General features: G+C 40.1%; 1 protein-coding gene across 12 annotated transcripts in view; it reads right to left on the bottom strand.

Moving 5' to 3' along the window:
* The window catches only part of KIAA1217 (KIAA1217 ortholog), a 351,359-nt gene that overhangs the window by 171,287 nt on the left and 158,501 nt on the right, over positions 1–21,571 (bottom strand). For 3 of the 12 annotated variants that reach the window (XM_050311834.1, XM_050311852.1, XM_050311915.1), the window contains exon 1: positions 3,439–3,576. The exons of the other annotated variants lie outside the window; for them this stretch is intronic. In XM_050311834.1, the coding sequence (XP_050167791.1) occupies positions 3,439–3,508 (70 nt within the window). In that variant the 5' untranslated portion in view covers positions 3,509–3,576. Of the gene's footprint in view, positions 1–3,438; positions 3,577–21,571 lie in introns of those variants that run through there. 12 annotated transcript variants of the gene reach the window in all.

The following is a 21,571-nucleotide window of genomic DNA, read 5'->3' as shown; positions in this document are numbered from 1 at the left end:
GATACAACTTTGGGAACAAGTTGGGTTCACAGGGAAGTCTTAACTCTCCACAGATTCAAAATGTCATCTGTGATCTCTGCAGCGCCTTCTAAGACCTTCTGAGTAGCACAATCCTGGTTAAAATTTCAGAGCAGCAGCCTCACATGCACATACACACACACATACACATGTGCACTCAACTTTTTCAAGCACAACTCAATTAAAAAACATCCAGCTGCTCTGATTACTGAAAATTCAGAGCACCAACCATCAGGTACACTCAGTTTGTTTGAGGAAAATGGCAAACAGGAGAGTTTAGCTTGCAAGAAGTCAGCATGGCTACTCCAGATACACTCAGTCAAAATAGTTTCTGAAAGCTGCACAGTCATTTCAAGGGATTTTACGTGGGAGGAAAAAGAGGTGGGCTGGGGCTGGATGGAATTTACCATCTTTAATCTGTTGCACCAAGAGCCTGGAGGTTATATCATGGAGGCTGCTGGAACCAAGGCAGCAGACATAAATAAGGTATTTTCTTGGAGCTGGAGGGAGTCAGTGTGAGTGTGGGTGCACTGAGTGCACCAATTTGATATAAACCCCCAAAGTACGGTCACAGCAGCAATTTCAATCACTGAATTGGTAGAAGGCACTTCCTCAAGAAGGCAGGTAAACCTATGCTGACAAGCACAACTCAGAACTCATGAATGTGTATTTTGGGTCCTAAACCTCTCATGAAAAGTTATTCCTTACTCTGCACTTCAGTAATTTCAATAGTTTAGGAAAGAGCTAAGTATGTGGAGTATAAAGGACATATCAAGTAAAGTGCTTTACCACTGTTATTGGGTGAAACCTTGAGAAGGAGTCAAAAATAACATATTTTTCTTATACTATACTAGAAAGATCAACAAATTCTCTTTTTTTAAAATATATATATTTGAAAAACACTGAATAAATACAAGTGGAAGAAAAGAATGTAAACTATGCAAACTAATTGCTCGTCCTCCCAGGGAGCTGATTTGGGCATCCAGCAGGATCTCAGTCCAGTGGCATCACAGCAGCACATGACTTCCTTAGCAAACCAAAATCTGTTGTGTTTGAATAGGGGTCTTTCCCCTACTAAAATTGCTGGAAAGAAAAATGGTTTTGGCCACTTCCTACATAGGGATAAGTGACTTCAGTGGCAAGGTTGAACAGTGGGTTGGTGAAATCCCCGTGTGTATCATGAGGCACATCAGCTCTGCAGATACTGGGTGGGCCACAGTGCTACAGGCAGGAAAAACTGAGCAGTTTTCTGGATTCTAGAGTTGCTCAACAACATTGTGGGCAAACCTTTCCTATCTTCCAAGTGAAGATAATAGGCCTAGAAAATCAATCTCCACAGATAACTTTGAAATGTGTGAAGGATCATGTGATGATACCCAGACGAGAACTAAGAGTAGGAAAAGGATAAATTAGGCAAGTACCCTCCTTGGAAAAGGAGCAAAGAGAAGCCAATGGAAAACACAAAGATGTAAGATAAGCTTGTCTCCCTCTCTTCCTCCCTCATATTCAGAAGCTAAAAGCTGAAGGTCTTCCTGTTCAATAAAGCAGCAAGTCTAGAGGGGAACTAAAAGCAAGACTTGCTGATTGACAGGGAGGACTTTGGTTATCCAAAGGCTTGAGTAACCTTTACACTTGAGTTGCTTCTCTGATCTGAAAACAAATTTCAAGATTTCTTAACATCACCATCACCACCCATTACTAAAGTGGATGTAAATACAGAAAAGGCCCAGGTCTGCAGCACAGGAGCAGTATGCCTAGGACTAGCAGGAAGATTATCATGAAGGATTAATGGCTGCAAGCTAGGAAAAAAAAAAGAAAAAAAAATAGACAGAAAGAAAAAAGTCTTTCAGCATGTCCTGCTATGTAATTCTTCAAAGTCACACCCTTCATGAAGTCTACAAAGGTCAGGAAAGTCACTTTGTTTCATTACTTTAAACACTGTGAAGATTTTAATAGTCTTGTTTTTCAACCCAGGTGACATGAGAGAAGAACATTTTGAGAATAATGTCAGAAAGCAACAAGTGTGGACCTGACCCATACTATACTGTGAAACTGAGCCTTGAAGCAAACTCCATTCAATACTAAAATTTTAAAAAGAATACAGATTTAACAGTGTGGTCAAACCCAGCTCTGTTACATTTATGTTACCAGTGAATGTGAGATTATTTGGAATAGTTCTAACTTACTCCACTGTCATTCTAATTAGCTCTCTTTCCAAGGAACTTTCAAACATAAATTTGGGATATGGGCCAAAACTACTACATTTGCTTATGAACTTTCAGCACTCAACATTTTTGGGAATCACAGGATCAGACCAGCCAGACCTCTGTTTTCCCAGCTCCACATGTATCTCAGGGAGTTTCATACAACCCCCACACAAGAAATCTGTTACTGAAGGCTTTTTTTTTCCTTTTCAGACACATTCTTTAAGTGACAATTTCTGTCCCACTAAACATAAGCATACACAGACACAGGTGACTTGTAGTGTTCAGTATTTTAACTTTAAAAAATGTTTCAAAAGAGTGTCGATCAACTAATGAACCCTCAATACAACAACAACAAAAAGAGGTTTTTTTCCTCCTAAATTGCCAATTTGTTGGTATTGCATGTTCATAAACTTGCGTGATTTTTTTAAAACCTTTTTTTAAACCGCATGCACTACTTGTTTCACAGAAGTGCAGTAACACAACTTCTCCTGAAGTGCCTATGAGGAACACAACACGCATGAAATGGGAACGTTCACAGGTGCCCCACAAATAGTATAATAGATACGGATTAGATTAGGTGTTTGTCATGCTACCTGAATGTTACGTTTCACGTGGAATAGCCCACGTAGAACAAGACAGGAAATAGTTTTCAGTCACTTTATACGAAATAAGGCAGCAGTGAATATGCAAATGCACCACAGTGGACCCATCGTGAAAACTCCGCTTAGGCATTCTTGGCTTTGCTCCAAAATAAACCCCAGTGGTTTCACTGAAAGTAAACTAACCCTGTCACAATCTGCCGTGGATCTCCCCCTTTTAACAGACAACCCGAGGTAAAGATGAGCTCAAACCCACTTTTATGAAGGAAGAGCTATTTCTCTACCATAGGTGAGGCTGGCAGACCATTTAAAGGGAAGAGGAGATGCCTTCCCCCGCCTCGCGGGAGCAGCACCCTCCGCACCGGCGGGGTCCTGCATCCGTGACAGCCACACAGTGTGCTCCCGGCTTTAGAGGGCAGACAGAAACCTCTTCAAAGAGAAAGTTAAACTCACAAAGTCGAAGTATTAGGGAAATCTGCAGAGCCATTAGCACAAGAAAGACATGCTATTTCTTTTTTTTTTTCCCATGCATTCTGCCTCCAATTACAAAAAGCAGCAACGAGGGGCATGCTTAAACGTAACTCCATCTTTGCCTTACATCGCCGCTTACTTACCCCTCGTCTGCCCGCTGTCTGTTGGGCAAGCCAGGCACAGCTCAAGTTTCTGGCTTTCATTTTCCTCCATTGTCCCTGCCTACCGCTCACGCTCCCCTCTCCAACTCGGAGCCGCAGCGCCCGGACTGTCAGCGCCGGTGCTCGGGGAGGAGGAAGGAAGCGCTGCCCCCGCCGGAGCGGAGCCCCCCCCGCCCCGCGGCGCCCCTCACGCCGCCCGCGGGGCCCGGCCCGGCGGTGGCAGCGCCGGGGGCGCGCCCGGCCCGGGGCCCCAACAGGTGACGGGCTCGGCGGCCCCGCAGCCGCCCCTACCCGGCCCGCCGCCCTGTGAGAGGCAACATTTCAAACGCGATTACAGACAGGCCTGAGCCTCCGCTGGAATCCGAGCCCGCAGCCTTTTAAATCTCTGTCATGGGACAAAAGCCTTTCCACACGGTATTTTTTTTTTTTTCTTTTAAGCTCGTAACCACCAAGCCCACAAACATTCCTGATAAATGCTCCTCTGTCTTTCTTAGCGTCTAGTTTAAAAGTAATTCATTATATAAGCGCTTTGAGGTTTTGTTTTCTGTTGGATTCTTTGAGGCCACTCAGAGAATGAATTGGGGAAAAATCAAGATACAGGAATTCAACTTTAGCAAAGCCAATAAAAATGAATGGTAGCAATATGTAAGCAGGGACTTTGGTTAAGAGGGATTTCCAAGCCTCAGTAGCAAAACATATAGAAACATATAACTAATTCTCTTTTGGCAGATCAGAGGCCAGCAGCCTGCATGAGAATCCACAGATCTACCAGACTGCAAGGCAAAAAATAGTGTGGCTGAGAAGGATGAGATCAAATCCCACAGATTCCAGCAGATGCCACATGTGTTGATTTAGTGGAGAATATTAGACTGATTTAGTCTATCAGAATCATAACACTGAGTCAGAGATGGTGGAACAAACTGAGTGTTGAGTTACAGCATCAAGACCAGAAAGTTTATCCACAGACAACTTCTGAATTAGGTTGAGAACAAAGCATAACTGAGATATTAATAAAAATATGCAATTTCTCATTTAAATCAACCTCATACTCCAACACCAGGTAACAGTATCTTGGACGTCTTTGCAAACAGACCTAGCATAATACAGTCTTTCAAGCCTTCTTCAACTCTGACTTCAATATAACATGAGCCAAATTGCTTGCAATGACCTCTCAGACACTCAGTCCAGATAGGCTAGGAAAATTCTTCTACATTTCCTTCTACATCTCTATCTGGCAGAAATGTCATCCTGTCTACTTAGATTATTGAATGCAGAAATGTTTTGTGTATATATAAATTTGGTACAGAAGCTCAAGGAGGATTGCTCTCGTCATGCCCCTATCCTCTCCCTTCCAGACAGAAAAAGTATTTGAGTAAATTACGATGAACAATTGATAAATGAACAAAACTATTGTTCATTAGATCAGACACACATATTCTCTAGCACTTGAGAAATATTTATTTTCCTTTTTAACAATTAATTCTATATGGTCTTGGAACCTGGCAAAAATCCCAGAAATCTGGCACAGAAAACATAGAAAAAATGAAAATACAACTTAAACATTAGCACTGCTATTTAAAATCCGCAGTACAGTGCTCCCAACAGAATACTCCTATAGTTGTCCTGCAATTATAAAGAAAACAGTGTGATACACATTTTATTCAGAGTAATGTTTTTACTGGCCTTGGGTTACTCCTGCTCATTCTGATTGTGAACTATTTTAAGAGGAGAAAGGATGGCCAACCATCCCACTTATCTGATGTTGCCTTTTGTGACATGAAGGAATGTGCCTTTAACACTGAGGTTTTCCAGAGTCTGGACAAGCATGATGAGCCTCTTGCAATTTACATTCACAGCCAGCTGGAAGGATAAGAGGGCTCTGACAGGAATAGTGAACACTGAACACTACCAAGTTCAAGAAATGTAAAATAACTCAGAAACCCCTGATGGAAAAAAAAAAGCCAGTACAGTTGCCTGGAGTAGCAACATAAAAGCAGTACCAAGACATTACCTGTATACAGGGCTCAGAAATCAAGACTTCCGAAACAAAGAGCATTTAAGAAGACCTTATCCTGAAATAACACAAAGGAAAGCACAAAACATACTTGCCTAAAATGTCTGAAAGGAAGGAGCTTTTTCAGCCTTGTACAAAAACAGGGTTAACTCTGGAGGTCAGTAGCATTTGTACCAAGAACATTAGTAAGATCAGAATCAATGCACTCTGACCCCTTAGAAGGCTTTACCTTCATCCATGGTGGGAAAAATACCTAGAAAATTAATCTAACACTAAAATAGTTACAACAACAACAATAATAATCCATCTGCTTTTAGCCAGCACCTTTAGTTTCCACAGCCAACAGCACAAGACAGAGTTGTCTCTTGACTCCCCCATTGACATGTCCTAGTAAGCAGGTGCCCCTTGGGACAGGGTCAAACTGGTCTGAAACTATTCCTTTTATGGCCCCAGCAAGATGCTCCCACTGCTGAGACCAACAGTAAATTATATTGATAGTGCTGCTAAGGGGCCTGAGCAACATGGACCCCCAAAATGCAGAGATGATCTAAGAGAGATTGCTTTTTTGGTTGTGGACATATGACTTGAAAATTGGTAGTCATCTTACGAGAACTTCTGCAGGAGCAGAAGTAGTTTCTCAAACAGGATTAAAGAGCATTGGCAAAGGGACAGACTAAACATGACACACTCTGGTATCATCGAAATCAAACAAAACAAAAAGAGCTCACACATAAAACAAAATCGCCACCCAGGAAACATAATCACCTCTACTGCTGCTCAGGACAGGGAACAGTCGGGACAGCAAGCTCCTAAAGCATGTTCTCACTAACAGAAAAGTCCCCAGTCTCAAACTGGATCTAATTTGTGTATGTAACAATGCTATTCCTTAAGATGTTACTAAAGTCTATTTAAAAGAATCAGTGAAACTCCTTTAGTAGCTGGAGGCAGCCAGAACCATTACATTGCTGGGCTCAAATAAAGAGCTCCCCAATACAGTCTCTGGGATGAATCACCAACGACAAGTTAAATAAACTTGATTAACCAGTTCACAGCACGCAATCAGCATTTGTTTATCTGTGGGATCAACAATAACTGGTTCCTTCTAATTACTGTGCTCAGATCTGAAACCATCAATATAAAACAATGCACAGAGAATAACTGCCAACAGGTTAGAATGTTTTAATTGTGTTTAAAATTAATGTCCCAGAGCAACTTCAACACTTCTGGGTTTAGCATGTGCATAACAGGAACAATTAACAAATACTGGCTGCACTCAATTAGTCAAACTTATAATATACCACAGTGACTCCATGGCACTAGCAATTATTCACAACTAAAAATCTGGGAAGTTAATTATTAATAGTTAAATCATAAGAAAAGTCCCGTAATTAAAGACTTGTCTCAATGTCCATGTGAAAACATGTAGCCACTGTGAAAAATGTCATAAATGCTCTCTGTGGGAACCAGCCTGACACTGCTTAACCCACTACAGTCCAGAAACAAATATTAGACCTGAAGGAATTATAAGCCCTTGAGCAGGTCACACTGCAGCACCTCTCCAAGCTTTATATGGCCAGAGATGGCTTGAGACTGCCCTGGAGAAGGGGAGCATCAAGAGGATGCTCCAGCGGATCAGGAATTCTCCCCACTACACTCCAGGGAGTTGTCCGTGTTGTTTGCTAACAACCAGTCAGATCTGAAATGGAGAAAGTATCTTTAACTAACTCCAGAAAAACAGCACTGTTTGTGGTGAAGCGTTGGTTTCTACCCCAGGGAGCAGAGAGCAGCTTCAGGGCTGCAGTTCATTTGACCACATCTCTGTTCTTGTTCATCCTCAGCATCTTCACTGCCAAGCTTGGTGTGGTCTCTGAATGCTTAAAACTCTAATAGACTCACTAAAAAAAAAAAAGGACTATGTTCAGATAGTATATTATCAATTACGATATAATAGCAGCCACTAACTTGTACAAGAAATATGAAAAAAAATCCAAGGTCTATCATTATGAACCCATGTAAGTAGACCCTGGGGGCAAAAAGGTTGACACTATTTTAAAATTAATTGTCAACTAATTTGGTATTGTAAAAGGAATTGCAGATTTTTAAGATGTGGAGGGGAACTTTATGATCATTTGGTCTCATCTGCTTAGTACAGAATTTCAATGAGGTGGGTCTGATAGTGGTTAAAATATTCAGAGGTTTAATTAAAGGAAAACATCTGAACTTGATTTCAAAATTTAAGATGACAAACAATCTAATACAACCTCTGGAATTATGTATCATGAAGTTACCTTTCCTGTTAAAAATCTTTGGAGAGTTTCAATGTTTATACTACCTACATTCCATTTCAGTTAAGAACTCTCATATTTGTGAGGAAAAATCAGTCCAAGGAATGAATCAGTAACACTCCAGCTTATGCAAAAAAGAAAACTGAGTATGAGTTTCTCTATACATCTCCACAACAGAATTTCATTGTGTCTTATCAGACCTACTGGTTTCAGCTCTTCAGAGAAGTTCAGAGACTAACAGTGGTGCCAAGAGCCAGCCTTAATCACTAAAACAACTATACATAAGAGTGACTAAGAAGTTGAACATGAAATATTCAGCCAGAAGATATATTCATCCTTCCAAATCCATTTCAAAGAGAGCACTAGGAAGCATCTGTAATCACCTTTCATTTGGCATCACCAAGCTTTCAGGTGCCTGTCTCCAAGTAACAGAGCAACCTTCATTTGCTCCAGAAGACATTTTATTCAAGCTCACAAGTCTCGCACCTGGGCACCTATATCATGTAAATAGGTTAGATTTTCTGTTTTCCAAGTTTTATTCTTGTTTCCTTCCTCCATCTCCAATTTTTAAATAAATTAAAAGGCCTGAAAGCAGTAAACACTTGTGCATGCCCTAAATCAAACTGAGAAAAACAACTGTGGTCATCACAAAGAAGTACTAACATTCAAGTACAGAAGAAAAAAAAAAAAAAAAAAGAGGTGATTCTTCTCTTTCATCAATAACTTTGTCTCCCTCTCTAATTTGGGACAACCCCAACAAAGCTAACTGTTGATACACTTTACATGACTTCCCTTTCCACTGCCCAAGGGAAGATGGAACAGAGCTAAACAGGCATAATTACAGGCTCATGTAATGCAACATCTTATTTCAGTCTTTGTACCCCCTGTTGCCATCTCACTGTACCAAGCTAACATTAATATTAGTACATTGCCACCAGCACAGCCAGCTTTGAACTGAAGACCCTGACATGCCTCAGCTCCTCCTCCTGCCTTCCAGCCTGGCTAGCCCTTCACGCATCATGCAGGAAGGTAAGGAGAGATCAGTCTGCAAACACAAAAATAGAAAACATGAAGATGTTTTCATAAGGTACCAAACAACTTACTCTGTGAAAGCTAAACGTGCCTTACATTGCAGAAATTTCAATCACCAGAGTTTAATCGAATAAAAAGCAATATGTGGGTGGGAAAGAACAGTGTAGGGAATTGTTTCTGAGGGAGGTGGAAGAAAGCGAGGGGGGAAGGTTGCTTTTAAGTCCATCTGCTCCGCATTCAAATTCTATTTCTCCCTAGTGTAAAGCATTTTGGTTTTGATAAGTTCCCTTTGGATGAATTGTCTTGAACAGAGCTCTGGTGAGAGTTTGGATTCAAATTGATCCAACTTTTTAGCAGTGCCAGAAGAACAGACTTACTGCCTGAAACACTATTGCTGCTTTCACGGATGTCTGCAGGATCTGGTTCTAAATTTATGAGGTGACATGCTTTAGTGATCAAAAGTATCAAGATTGTTCTCTGCAAAGCACAACTATATTTTGAAATAATAATGAGAGATCCTTTATTTCAGCTCTTATGAAGTACACATTGAGTTAATAAGATTGTCCAATGAGTGCTTGAATTAACAGGAAATAAAAACTGTACTTCAATGAAGCCTGGGTTTAGAAATAAAATAATAGTTTAAGTTATGTTGTGATAGCCATAACCGCTTACTTATCAACAGGCATTTCTGATAAATATTCTACCACCAAAAAAATAGTTTCAATAAAAAATAATAAGTAATCATTAGTAATTAACACAATGGTACCAGTGTTGCCAATACACAGCATTCACACAATTCATGATGATAGTCTTACTTGAAAAGTAACTTATTTTGGAATATTATTCATTTTATTCATCTCTGGACTGTACCAAATAATATACTGGACTTTTCTCCGCAATGTCACCGGCAAGAAACTAGATTTTTTCTGAGGTTCTGACTAAAATCAAGTGAGAGGTAAGTGCCATTGTGACTTCATGAGCTGGGCATCTTAAATTGTTCTTACTACAATTTCTCCATCTCCTGCCACAAAGGGTGTACTAGACAAAAAATGACAATCTGAATGTCTGAAAAGAGATAAAGACAACCTAAGTAAATTCTTACAGTTTTGTTTCCATGCATATCTGATTTCTAACCCAGCAGGGATGGTCACAGGTTTTGTATGTAAAGCTTTTGTTTCTACCCTTTGTAGGGCACCAGCTCCTGAAGGCAGATGTAACAGCAGAGGGCTAGTTTAGACCTTTCAGCTTGTAAATGTATCAAAGACCTCTCCAGCAGTATGCGTATCTCCTTCCTTCAAAGTGCCTCTCTGACCTCCCCAGACCATGCTGATGCTATCATTAAGACAGCTGATTAATAAGAAAGCAATCAGAGCTGACAGCAGTGGCACTGCTGTTCTTTCTCAGGCCTGCCCAGTCTGTTCTGCTGGGATGCACACTTATTAATTCACTCTTCAGTATTTAGGATTTCATAGCTTTAGGGCAACAGGGACCATTTGATTATCTTGTCTGACTTCCCATCTATCACAAGCCATTAAATTTGATGTGGGGTCCTCACAAAAAGGCCAAACACTTAAATGAGATGAAGAAGACATTACCGATCTCAGGAGACCAATGCTGCATACGCACTAGCATTTGTTTCAAACCCCACCACACACGCAATGAGATCTGCCCAGATGATCAGCATAAGGAAGTGTAGGACATCAAACTCCCAACTGAGGGAGCTTAATTCTGAGCAAAGTTCTTTCCTCTGACTTTAATTTCCCAGATCAGACATCCACCTTAAAAAAACCAAAACCATCCTAACCAAAGCTGTGATGCACACAGCCACTGTCTCCAGCACAGTCAGTCTCATGCAGGGAAAAAAAACTGAAAGGAAAAAGAAAAACACCTCAAAACATACCTGTCCTAATATACATACATGGAAGGCAACAAATCCCCCTGACCAATGCACATTACGAGCTGAGAGGTGCAAGCACTGCAGTAGATTATAATCAATGTTACTTGAAGCTCTTTCAGCACACAGGCCCATGGATGTGACTGCTGGAGCTGCTGACTCAGGCATACTATGTCCAGCAGCAGCAGGCCTGCCACGACCCTCCACGCTGCAACAATCACCCCATAAATACAGGGTTCCTTGCTGCACCTGGGCTCAAACAGCTTTGCAAATATATCCGTTCTCATTTCAAAGACTGTGTTACAGTTAACTAACTAATCTTTAATTATCATCAGTGATAACAAATTGTATCCTATTTCTTCAGGGTAAAGTTTACTTAACTTCAGTTTCCAAGGATTTATTCCCCCTTTGTCAGTCAGACCCACCGGTGCTGTAGGACATGTTGTTGGTGAGAAAGCCACCTCACAGTCTCCTCCTCAATCACACACATCCGCTGAGCTCTCGAAGACTGCATTATCTCTCATTCTCTGTTTTCACCTTGGAAAACATTCTTTGCCTCTTTTTGCTTTCTCTCCAGTATTCCCATCTTGTTGCAGTACAGCTAGCAGGATTGTCAGAGTCCATTCTTCTGAACTAATGTACTAACAGTAATAAAGGGGTACATGACCTAAATTTACCTATGAAAACACTGGTGCAGCTGGATGCTGCACAAAAGCGCGGAGCTCCCAGTGAAAGGGGACTGAGGCTGTGGCACTCTCCCCAGCTGGGATGGGGAGTTTGTGGCCACAGCAGCCTCCTCCTGAAAAGAGAGAGAATGTTTCAGGTTTTGCAAGGGTAAAATGTCCAAACACCAAGTGAGATGCAGTGTCATGAGTCTGGCGTCATATTCTATTCCTCCTACAAGGGGAAGTCTGCTCCTGTACAAGAAGATAAAAAGGGAGAAAAAGTAACAATGCTCTGTGTCATCAGGCTCCAAGAAGAGCACAGAACTGCCTGGGGTGAAGACTAGAATAAGAAATGTCAGCATAGAAAGGTGTCACAAAAGTTTAAGCTTATTCAGAGATAGATCCTCTGTCTTTCCCATGAATAAATACATAACCCAAGACAATTTAATTCCAACTATTTTGTATATCTTACAAAAACTTTTCAAACAATGGGATGACTCACATGAGCATTCCACTGATGACATAAAATTACACTGTATTAGTTATGTCCCTTTACAAACTGCAAGTCTGCACTGAGATATATAAATATGCCCCATAACAACACATGCAGCATATCTGAGGGTAGGGAACAGGCAGTAAGTGGTGAAAATGACAGGTTTACTTCACTCCAGAGGAAAAGGTTATTAAATACTAATTGGCAACACAGACAGCTTTTACTGCATATGCATATACTCCAATACTCTGATTTTCAAGACTCATCTGCAAAAGTGTAACTCTGTGATTTATTTAATTTTATTTGTGATTTTCACCCTATTGCTTTAATCTTTCATAATTAACATATAGTGATGAATTCTCACTTTTTTTTCCCTCCTCTTTTGCTTTTTTGCTCTAGAAGTGCCTTTAAAAGATAGAACTTCAAGACTGCAGCTGGAACAACATTTAAGTCCTTTCACCAGCTGGAGGAAATCCTGGGCGAAGTGCTAGAGGAGAAAAGTATCAAAATCCCTTTGAGACAAGATACAATATTACTTACATGCCCCCATTTCAGTTTTATAAGCTCCTATAAATCCTCTCTCACAACAGAGAGTAATGGAGGGGTGCCCTTGGAAGAGGGCAAAGAGGTAAGCAAAGGATGAGTTTGCAGCCCATGAGTAGTATTAATTTAATGCTTTTAGTCTGCTTTTTTGCACAGTCTTCTAAAGTTAGAAGTGCCTAAATGCAGCCGGAGAACACAGGCCGAATACCACAGTTAGGGGGTAAAATGCTGCAGGCAGTAATTATCAATCACTTTCTTTTCCCAGCCATCAAATAAGGTAATTTGTTTGTTTTCCCCATCCTGCAAGGAAAAGACTGGGTGGTCTTTCGATTTTTGGAGTCTGAGAAATACTCCTCTCGAGGACAAGGCCACCCCAGGCCTCCTGGGTAGCGTGAGGTCCTTTTCAACATGGTCTTACACTGTACTTGATTTTAGTCACAGACATTAAGACTGTGGCAATGTTTTGCAAATCATCACTAAATACCTTTTCTTCATAGCTCCATGTAAATCTCAGGAGTGTTTCCAAGATGTGAATAAAGCCTCGATTATGAAAGGTACTATATTTCCAGTTCCTCAGCTGTCTTCATCAGCATGGGTCTACCATGCCACAGAGATTCTTTATTAGGTTAAAAGACTAATTCCCCTCCATATATTGCATATCTTGCAATAGTTGTCACCAGTTGCAAGAATATACAACTTTATTGATACATGATAAGTAACTGTGAATTTTGAGGCTATTAGTTTATTGGGGGAATGACATCTCAATTAAACATTTACATAAAAACTCAGTCCCTTGCAGAAAACTCAAGCAATTATCTTTCTGTTTATTTAAAAACATCTCATAGATTGCTACATATTCAGATTTCAAAAAATGAATTAAAAAATTTTGTTCCCTTATTCCCTTCTTGAATAATGTACATATAATAATACCTATGCTCAAAGCCATGCCATTTAAAGTCTAAATTTCCTGTGTACTAAAAAACCTAAGTCACGGAGTGTTCAATGTTGCAATTCATTGCAGTAAAAGGAAGCTAGGAGAAAATGGGGCAGGAGCCAGGCTGAAAAGCTTTATGAAAGCTGCAGCTGCAGTCAACAGCTGAAATTTAAAATCAGACATTATTTTCTCTCTTCATCTTGTGGGCTCTGCCACAGTTTCAATAAACCACAAATTTAGCCACAGAGACACTATCACTCATAACTTTCTTTTGCTGATGGAGCTAAAATAAGAACCATAAACACTTCCCCCCAACTTCAGAAAGCAGCATATGTCACTACCCGATATGGCTCTTGACAGGTTCCATGTGGAAAACATGTTAGGCAATTAGTGACCCCCACTGTGGTACTGTGAAATTAATAATTTAATGTTGTAGAGAGAACTTGAAACACACAAGATCATATGGGTCAAGAAAAGCAGAAGCAAGGACTCCATTTCTATTTCCCAACCCAGTGAGAGAAGAGACATGTGATAGCCAGCAGATATGGCTCCCTTGGGTTTCTTCAGAGCATGTAGCAACATCCCTTGGTAAAGAAACAAAGAGAGGAGATCTTCCTATCAATTAGAAAACTAAATAAAGATAGGAGTTCCCTGCAGGAATGAAAGCCAAATTTCCCTGGAGATGGAGATTACCAAGGGCATCGCAGAGAGTGGACTGGTCCAGACAGCTCTCAACATTAGTGAGCTGGAAAAGAGCGTTTAAGTGAGGTGGCAGAGCTTGCTGAGTACATTCTGATACTCTGTGAAGAGAAGGGATGATTACAAAGAAGAGACTTCACAAGATTCACTGACTACGCAATAAATTGACAGATAAAATCCCACGTAGATGTAAACTGATGCACACTGACACTGAACAGACTATTACCGCTCAAAAAGAGAGTCTGATGTTATAACCATTTTCTGAAAATTTCAGTTTGATGCTCATTAGTGATTAAAAAACCAAATAGATGTTAGAAAATGTTGGGAAAAGAATAGCAAAGAGGACAGATAATATCATTATGGTACTACACGAATACACAACCCACCCACATTTTGAATTTTGCATGCAATTTTAAAGTACTCCAGGTCAAAGAAAATACAGTAGAAATAAAAATGTTAAGAAAAAGGCAGCATGGATGATCAAAGTTATGGAACAGTTTCTGTACAAGGAATGACTAAATTATGCAGGACTCTCCATTATGAAAACAGATGACTCAAACATTTGTTTGAGGTCTATAAACACGAGTGACAGAGAGAAGCTGAATAGAGAAAGACTGTTCATTGTCTCTCTCAATACATACTGTAGGGTCATCAAATGAAAGAATTAGGCTAATGATTCGAAAATACATACATGTGAATAATAATTTCACAGAGCATTATGGAAGTGTTGGTAAACTGGAGAACTTCTTTCTGTAGAACACTGCAGTTATTTATCGTGTTTAGGAGTTTAAAAAGTAAAAAAAACAAGTTAATGAAAAAAATTCCATTGAGCACTATTAAGTAAAAAAAGTCATAATCCTTGGTTTCCTTCAAGTAATCTCTTAATTACATATTTCTGGGAGCTGGGAGGATATACCAGAAGTATGACTACATACTCTCCTTGATCCTGTATTCTTTCCTAGGTAACCACCACCATTCAAGACAAGTTGTTGGGCCTCCTACAACTGCTCTTACACTTGACAAGGTACAAGTTACCCTAATACTCACAGTAACACTTTGTCATATGTGCTAAACATAAAGGAATAGAAGTACTTACATTACAACAGAAAAATAACAAGCCCAGACTAATCACAACACTCTGCTCTGTGGTGAGTTTCATACGATATCTCCTCCTGAAGCAAGGATGTGGAGAAAATGAATGGCATATAATACGTTAGGTCATATCTCATCTGTTGCAAAAATGGCCTTAAACATTTGTCTACACAGGAAAGCCAGCGCAGTAGAAGGCAGAGAATGAATTTGCAGTGCTTCAGCTATTCCACAGAGGTGGCAGACAATGCAGGGTAAATCTTTCATGGTATGAGCATACAAAGCTCTGGCTTCCACCAAGTGTCAGAACACTGTTAAACTTTTTGAACAAGGGATGTGTACAGTTTTGGGAGGCCAAGATCATCTTTTCTCATGCATTAATTCCCCACTACTGAGCGGCCACTCTGGAGGACTTCAGGTGCCGCGACTCAGACTGAAGCGCAGTATGGCTCCAAGCCTCCCTTGCGCTTCCCCATCTCTCTGGGATATGGGACCCAGGGTACAGGCAGGCAAAGCTGTGCAGATCAGTGCACAGTGCTCCAAAGTGCAGTACTGGGATGCAGTAGCAGTTGTATCATTGGTAATTTGCTCATTTAGAAGCATGAAATCTGAATATCTGCCCACACCTTTGCACAAAATCTCACCATGAAGGCATCGCATGTTTTGTACCTGTAGTTCTTCAGAAATTTACTTTTACTATTTCCTTACCTTATTCAGAAGTCTGACCACCTCTCTGCTTTCTCACTCCAAGAAAATGGGAGATTTTTTTTTCTTTAGTTAGGAGATTTTTCAAGGGCAAATAATAATACGCCTTTTATTAAGCAGCTATTCACAGTAAGAAACTTTTTACTAGCAATTTCTCAAAGAATGTTATGACTGGCTGACGTGAAAGAGGCCTATCCAGAATCTCATTAGATTTTCAAGTACTTTAGAAGGCAGTTCTTACTGAACTATCAAGCATGCAGGAAAGCAGTGGTAGTTTCATACCTGAGACTATGTACTTCTGTGTTAACTGCAGAAACACATCAGAGTAGTGAGGAGTGTCTTACACTTGGAACTACTGCTGTAACAGGGAGCTGCCGGGATATGTTGCAGCAGACTCTTCATAAACATTTTATTTGCATGATTAAATACTGTTTTTCAAGTGATGCACATATGACACCGTATACAGTGACGCATCTCAGTAACTCTTGACCCTGAAAATCTGAAATGGTTAAAAAAATAATCACAGAAGCTTCACGCATGTGGCGCACACAAAGTTCACAACACCTTGCATAAACAACCTTTGGATACTGTTGTTTGGATAAGAGCAGCCAAATTTGTCCTCTGCATATGGACCTGCAACTGTGGCTGTAGGCTGGCAGAAGCACTGGTTGGTCTAGAGCTGTTTTACACTCATCTGCAATACTGACACTGCAAATAAGAGAAAATCAGAGTGCTGTTTTCTCGCTGATGGGACGTCTCCTTAGACACCAACAAAGAATCCCAGAGCTTCCTTCTTTTGAAGAAAAGCCAACCTGCCACACCTCGCTAGTCTCAGCCATCAAAAATACAAGCAAGTAGCCACCTAGTATCCACCTAGTAAAACCCCAGAGGTGAAAGAGGAACCTGCTGAAGGTAATTCACCTCACTCAGTCTAGACAACATCTATTTTAGGATGGGATGAATTAGTCTTCTGAGATGTCTCTCCATGACTGTACAGCAGCACACACATTAGACTGAGCACCCAGTGCCTACAGGGCCAATGTTACAGGAGGAGACTCTCGCAGGCTGCAGAGCACTTATTGTTCAGTGGGCAGCTCTCCAGTAGAGGTAGGGGTGATCACTTGGAAACATCTACACATATGGCTTTTTGGATAGTATCACACTTCCTTAAATAGTTCTGAGAATAAAATAAAATTAATTCTTTATTTGGAAAAACATTGTACTCTCTATACATGGAAATATCTTCTAATACTCTTTCTAACATTTCCACAATGTTTTAGACAGTGAGTGATTCCCATGTAGACTGTTTTCCTCAAGAGCCAAGCATATATTTAATTCGAAATTTTAGAGTCACGTTCCAGATTGTCTGTATGAAGACTTTCCTCTTTCTATTTTTGTCCCTACACTTTTTGTCATACTGTTTTGCTGCCAGCAGAATAGACAATCAGTTTCTAAAACACTTCTCTCTTGAAACAAAACAATCCACCCAGAGCATATTCTAGGGAGACTTTCACCACCATAAAATGCTCTTTTACAAGGCTGAGGATGGTCTGTCTTTCCCTTGCACTACATTTCTGTTTGCAATCTCATACCAGATAGAGGTGTTGCATGATTCCTGTCCCGACTTTAAAAACCAAAGAATGAAGCCTGCTCTTAAAACTTCTGTCGGTAACACTTCATGAGTGGCTGCTGTGGCTCTGCCAGCAGAGTTGCAAACAGCGCTTCTTCTGCACTTTGACCCCAATCCATGTAGACACATTGCAGCATCCACACTGGGCTCTGCCGAGCTGTGCCAGGATCTCGGCTCTGTGTAGTGTATGGCACCACACAAAAAAGGTAACACTTCTCTCATGCAAACACACATGTGCACCCTACAACTGCCTGCTTAGCTGCTGCTTCTCTCACCTCTTGGCGCTCGTCATCTTCAACATATTTTGCTGACAGCATATTTTATTTTGCCCCATGTAGCTCCCCCCTTCCCCAGGAAACACATGAAGAAAAGCTATGTGAAGATGAAGGCATAGTTTAAAGGTAGAGTTTTCAAAGCTGTTGGTAGCTGGCTAGAGCGGATAGTGAGAGGCTGAGAGCTGCCCTGGGCGTTTACAGCAGCTGAAGGCTGTTCAGCACCATTGTGACCACCTACAAGGAAAGCAAGCACTCACCTCCTGCAGGCATTGAAGCTGCTGTCCCTTAAAACACAGCCTAGCAGCAGGAGAGGGAATTTGCTTCCTGTCTTGCTACTTCGTCTCAAGACTTGTCCTAGCTTTTCACTTTGTGGGCATCAGACGACTAAGCTCAATGTCCTGCCAATGAAATACACGCAATTTTTGCAAAACTAAACAGTTTCCTACCATGGAAAGTCCCAAAGCATCAAGAAAATAGGTTGACCTCCACCCATTGTCTGTTTCAAAACTTCCTTCACAGCTTCAAATTACAGTCATCTAATGAAAGTATGGGGAAATCAGATGAACAGAGAAATCAGACTTCAACAACAGACACATTAACAACATGCAAACCACTTTTTTTTTTTTTAAGAAGTTCTTTTTAAAATTTCCATTTTTCTCTCATCATCAATGAAACAAAATGTGCCCCAAAAGAAGAACATACATGTCCTACAGGCTCCCTTTGGCCGGTAAGATCCCCATCTGAAGTCCAAAAACTTTATCAGGCCTGGATAAGAAAAGTTAAAGCTATTCTTAGATGCTGTTTTGGAAACCACAAACTATGATTGTGAGCACAGACGGGTAGAAGCTCTCTTTGACAGGCCTGAAACAACTTAAAATCTCCAGTCTTTCTCTAAGACCTCATTTGTTTCCAGGGTGAAGCATCAGACTGTTGGCTCTCCCTACAGCCCAAAAACTGCCTAGACCACACAAGATTCTGCAGCAAGCCAGTATAATAAGATTGATTAACCACTTAAAACTCTATCTAAGATCTCAAAATAGGTCTTAAGTGGAGGTACATTTTACTCTGTAAAACTCATGACACTTGTTCTTGTAGTTACATTGGTGACGCATGCAGGCACACACACTTGGCAGTTTGCATACTCACTGAAATGCCATCACTGTAAACTGCCGAGTTCTGAAGGAACTAAACTTTTACAACTGCTCTTTAGTTACTTGAGTTGATGTCTGGTTGAAGATAAAACCAAAACAAAACATAAACTGTTACACCAAATACAAGCTGTGATGCTGAAAAAATTTTGAACTGCTCATATAAAGTATCTGGACATGAGACATTCTGCATTACTTCTTAATTTACTGCATGTTCTTCATAGGGATGGGATTAGATTTAGATCTCAATAATGCACTAGTGTTGCCTATGGAAAGAAAAACACCCAAGGAATATATAGCTGATATATCACCCCTCCAAAAAAAGAAGGAAAAAAAACTGCTTAAATTTGACTTGGCAAAGTCTTTACACATATTAGATAAAAGACTTGGAAAACATATGCTCCTCCTTACCAGCAGCCAAGATCTTCTAATATCCCTACAACTTGTTAATCAACTAACATATGGTATCGCTTTAGGAAAACACACCATTCTGATTTTGCATTTACATGGTCTGTTTCCTACAAAACTATTGTCAAGATTTAGCCATTGTAATATAACCTAGTAATTTTTATTCCTATACTTTAAATTAATCAACAAACACAGAAATAAAAAGAGAATCAATTTCAATCCAAGCAGTAAGTAAAACTCATTTTCACATAGTTTTCAATGATGGATAAATTTCTACTGACCGTGCTGAACCTCACCAATCTATGAAAATCACAATTTGCTGCAAAAATTATGACCTAAAAATTCTGTTGCCTTTCACTTAAAGCCCCTTAAAACCCAATACATTAAGTTTTTTGGGCAAAGCTAAACTGCCAAGGCAAAATTTAATGTAGCTTCATAATGTCTGCACAAGAGGGTTCCCAGATATACATAACTTCATTAATGTGTTTTAACTTCTATTTTATACACATACACAGCCTATGTCTCTCAAAAAACACCACAGCTTACTTATACATAATATAATAGTTCTAAACACATATTAGGTGAAAAATTAAAATGCAATTAGATTATTACGTTTCTGTTTTAATGAACCTTATATAAGTTTCAAACCACTATTGCTCTGCTGACCTAGTCTCTCTCAGCCTGCCTCTGGTTTAATTTACCGATAGCTGCTGGGCCATAACAGATTCTGCCACCCTGACACAAACTCAGTGCAAGTCCATTCACCGTGTCACGTACCTCACACTCCTACCATCATTAAATCTGGGTGCCAGGTCTTGGTTTCTGCTGCTACGGCACCCGGTAGTGATGGGATCAGCCTTCTCTCCAAAGACATTTAGCAGATCCAGCTCACAGAGCACAGCAGCAGCTCACCCCATCCAAACTAAATCCAACACTAAATTAAACCCAATGTTTTTTGCACCACAGGCAGGTGGGCTTTGGTTGCAGTGGTTCTCTCTGCAGTGCCACCACACCTCTGCAGCCCTGCCTGTGCCAGACTTGGCCAGGGTTGATTAAAGGAGGTGCCAAGGAGTGGGGCACTGGGTGCTTTGGATGCTGCAGCAAAGCAGCACGAATATTTTGCCGTGTCACCCTGCAGACCAGGTGATATCAAAATAGCTCCAATCAGAGCATGAAAGAGCATGACTGAATCTGCACAGACAAGGAAACTATATAAAAAACCCAAGTTTGGCAGAGAAAGTTTATAAAACAGTAAAGCTCATGGAGAAAGCTTAGGGTGGCTATTTAAATTAAAGATAGGCAGTTTTGAATATGTATACATATTCTGCATTTTGAGGCCATGAGGAGAGCTTGTTTTTTGTCTGTTTTTTAATGCTTTTAACAACAGAGACAGATGTAGCACAATTTAACAAACACTTTCAAAGTACTGTCATATGGAAGTTTGTTTGCGAGTACAAAAAGAATTGCCTTACAATGCCATTTCTCAGCACTTGGAATGACAATGGAGGCAATTCTATTTAAAGGAAGTGATAATTCTAAAATTTCTCAATACCTGAAACACACTAAAATCACCCAAGATGTTTTACAGACAACTTATCACTTTTTTTCTGTACTTCCAATGGCAGGATAAAAATGAAAGTATGACATGAACTCCTGAAATTTGTCTAAAGTTTGAAAGTTGAAATGTGTGCCTTCACTTGCAAGAAATACAAAGGCCCAAAGTTACAGCAAAATAAAGTGATGCCAGAAAAATAAAAGAATGCCACAAACTTTAGTTATTTGACACTGAGAAAAAATTGTATGAATTCACATAGATAGGCTGGAAGACAATCTGACATGCTTAATTTATTCATTATTTAACTTTGAACTATCCCATATATACACCTGTATGTACAAACAATAAAGCTACACTTGTATGTTTCACAGCATATCTCTCCCTCTATATATTGCTCATCATCAATTAAATTATAAACCATACCCAGATGCATAAGAATTTCCTGTACAGCGTGTAGTAGAATGGTCCAAAGAATTCTGCTATGGGTTTCAGGCTATTACTTGTGATATAATAAATGATACTTTAAAATGGATTGCAGAAATTATCTCTCAGTTAAATTCTTGATTTTCATTTAAAAGTAGCAATAATCTTCTTAAAGATTCATGAAAGAAATGATGAACATTAATAGTTTCATGCATATCTGACAGAGATCTTTCAGAAATTCAAAACAGGTGACACTGTCTGCAGAAGATAAAAGACCTACCTGGCCAAGTCCCAAAACAGAATATGGGATGGGATGAGACACT

The sequence above is a fragment of the Myiozetetes cayanensis genome, unplaced genomic scaffold (assembly GCF_022539395.1).
Source record: "Myiozetetes cayanensis isolate MyiCay16 unplaced genomic scaffold, myiCay2020 scf1, whole genome shotgun sequence".
Taxonomy (NCBI): domain Eukaryota; kingdom Metazoa; phylum Chordata; class Aves; order Passeriformes; family Tyrannidae; genus Myiozetetes; species Myiozetetes cayanensis.
Note: the sequence above shows the minus strand (reverse complement) of the source record. Positions and strands in the feature narration are given on the sequence as shown.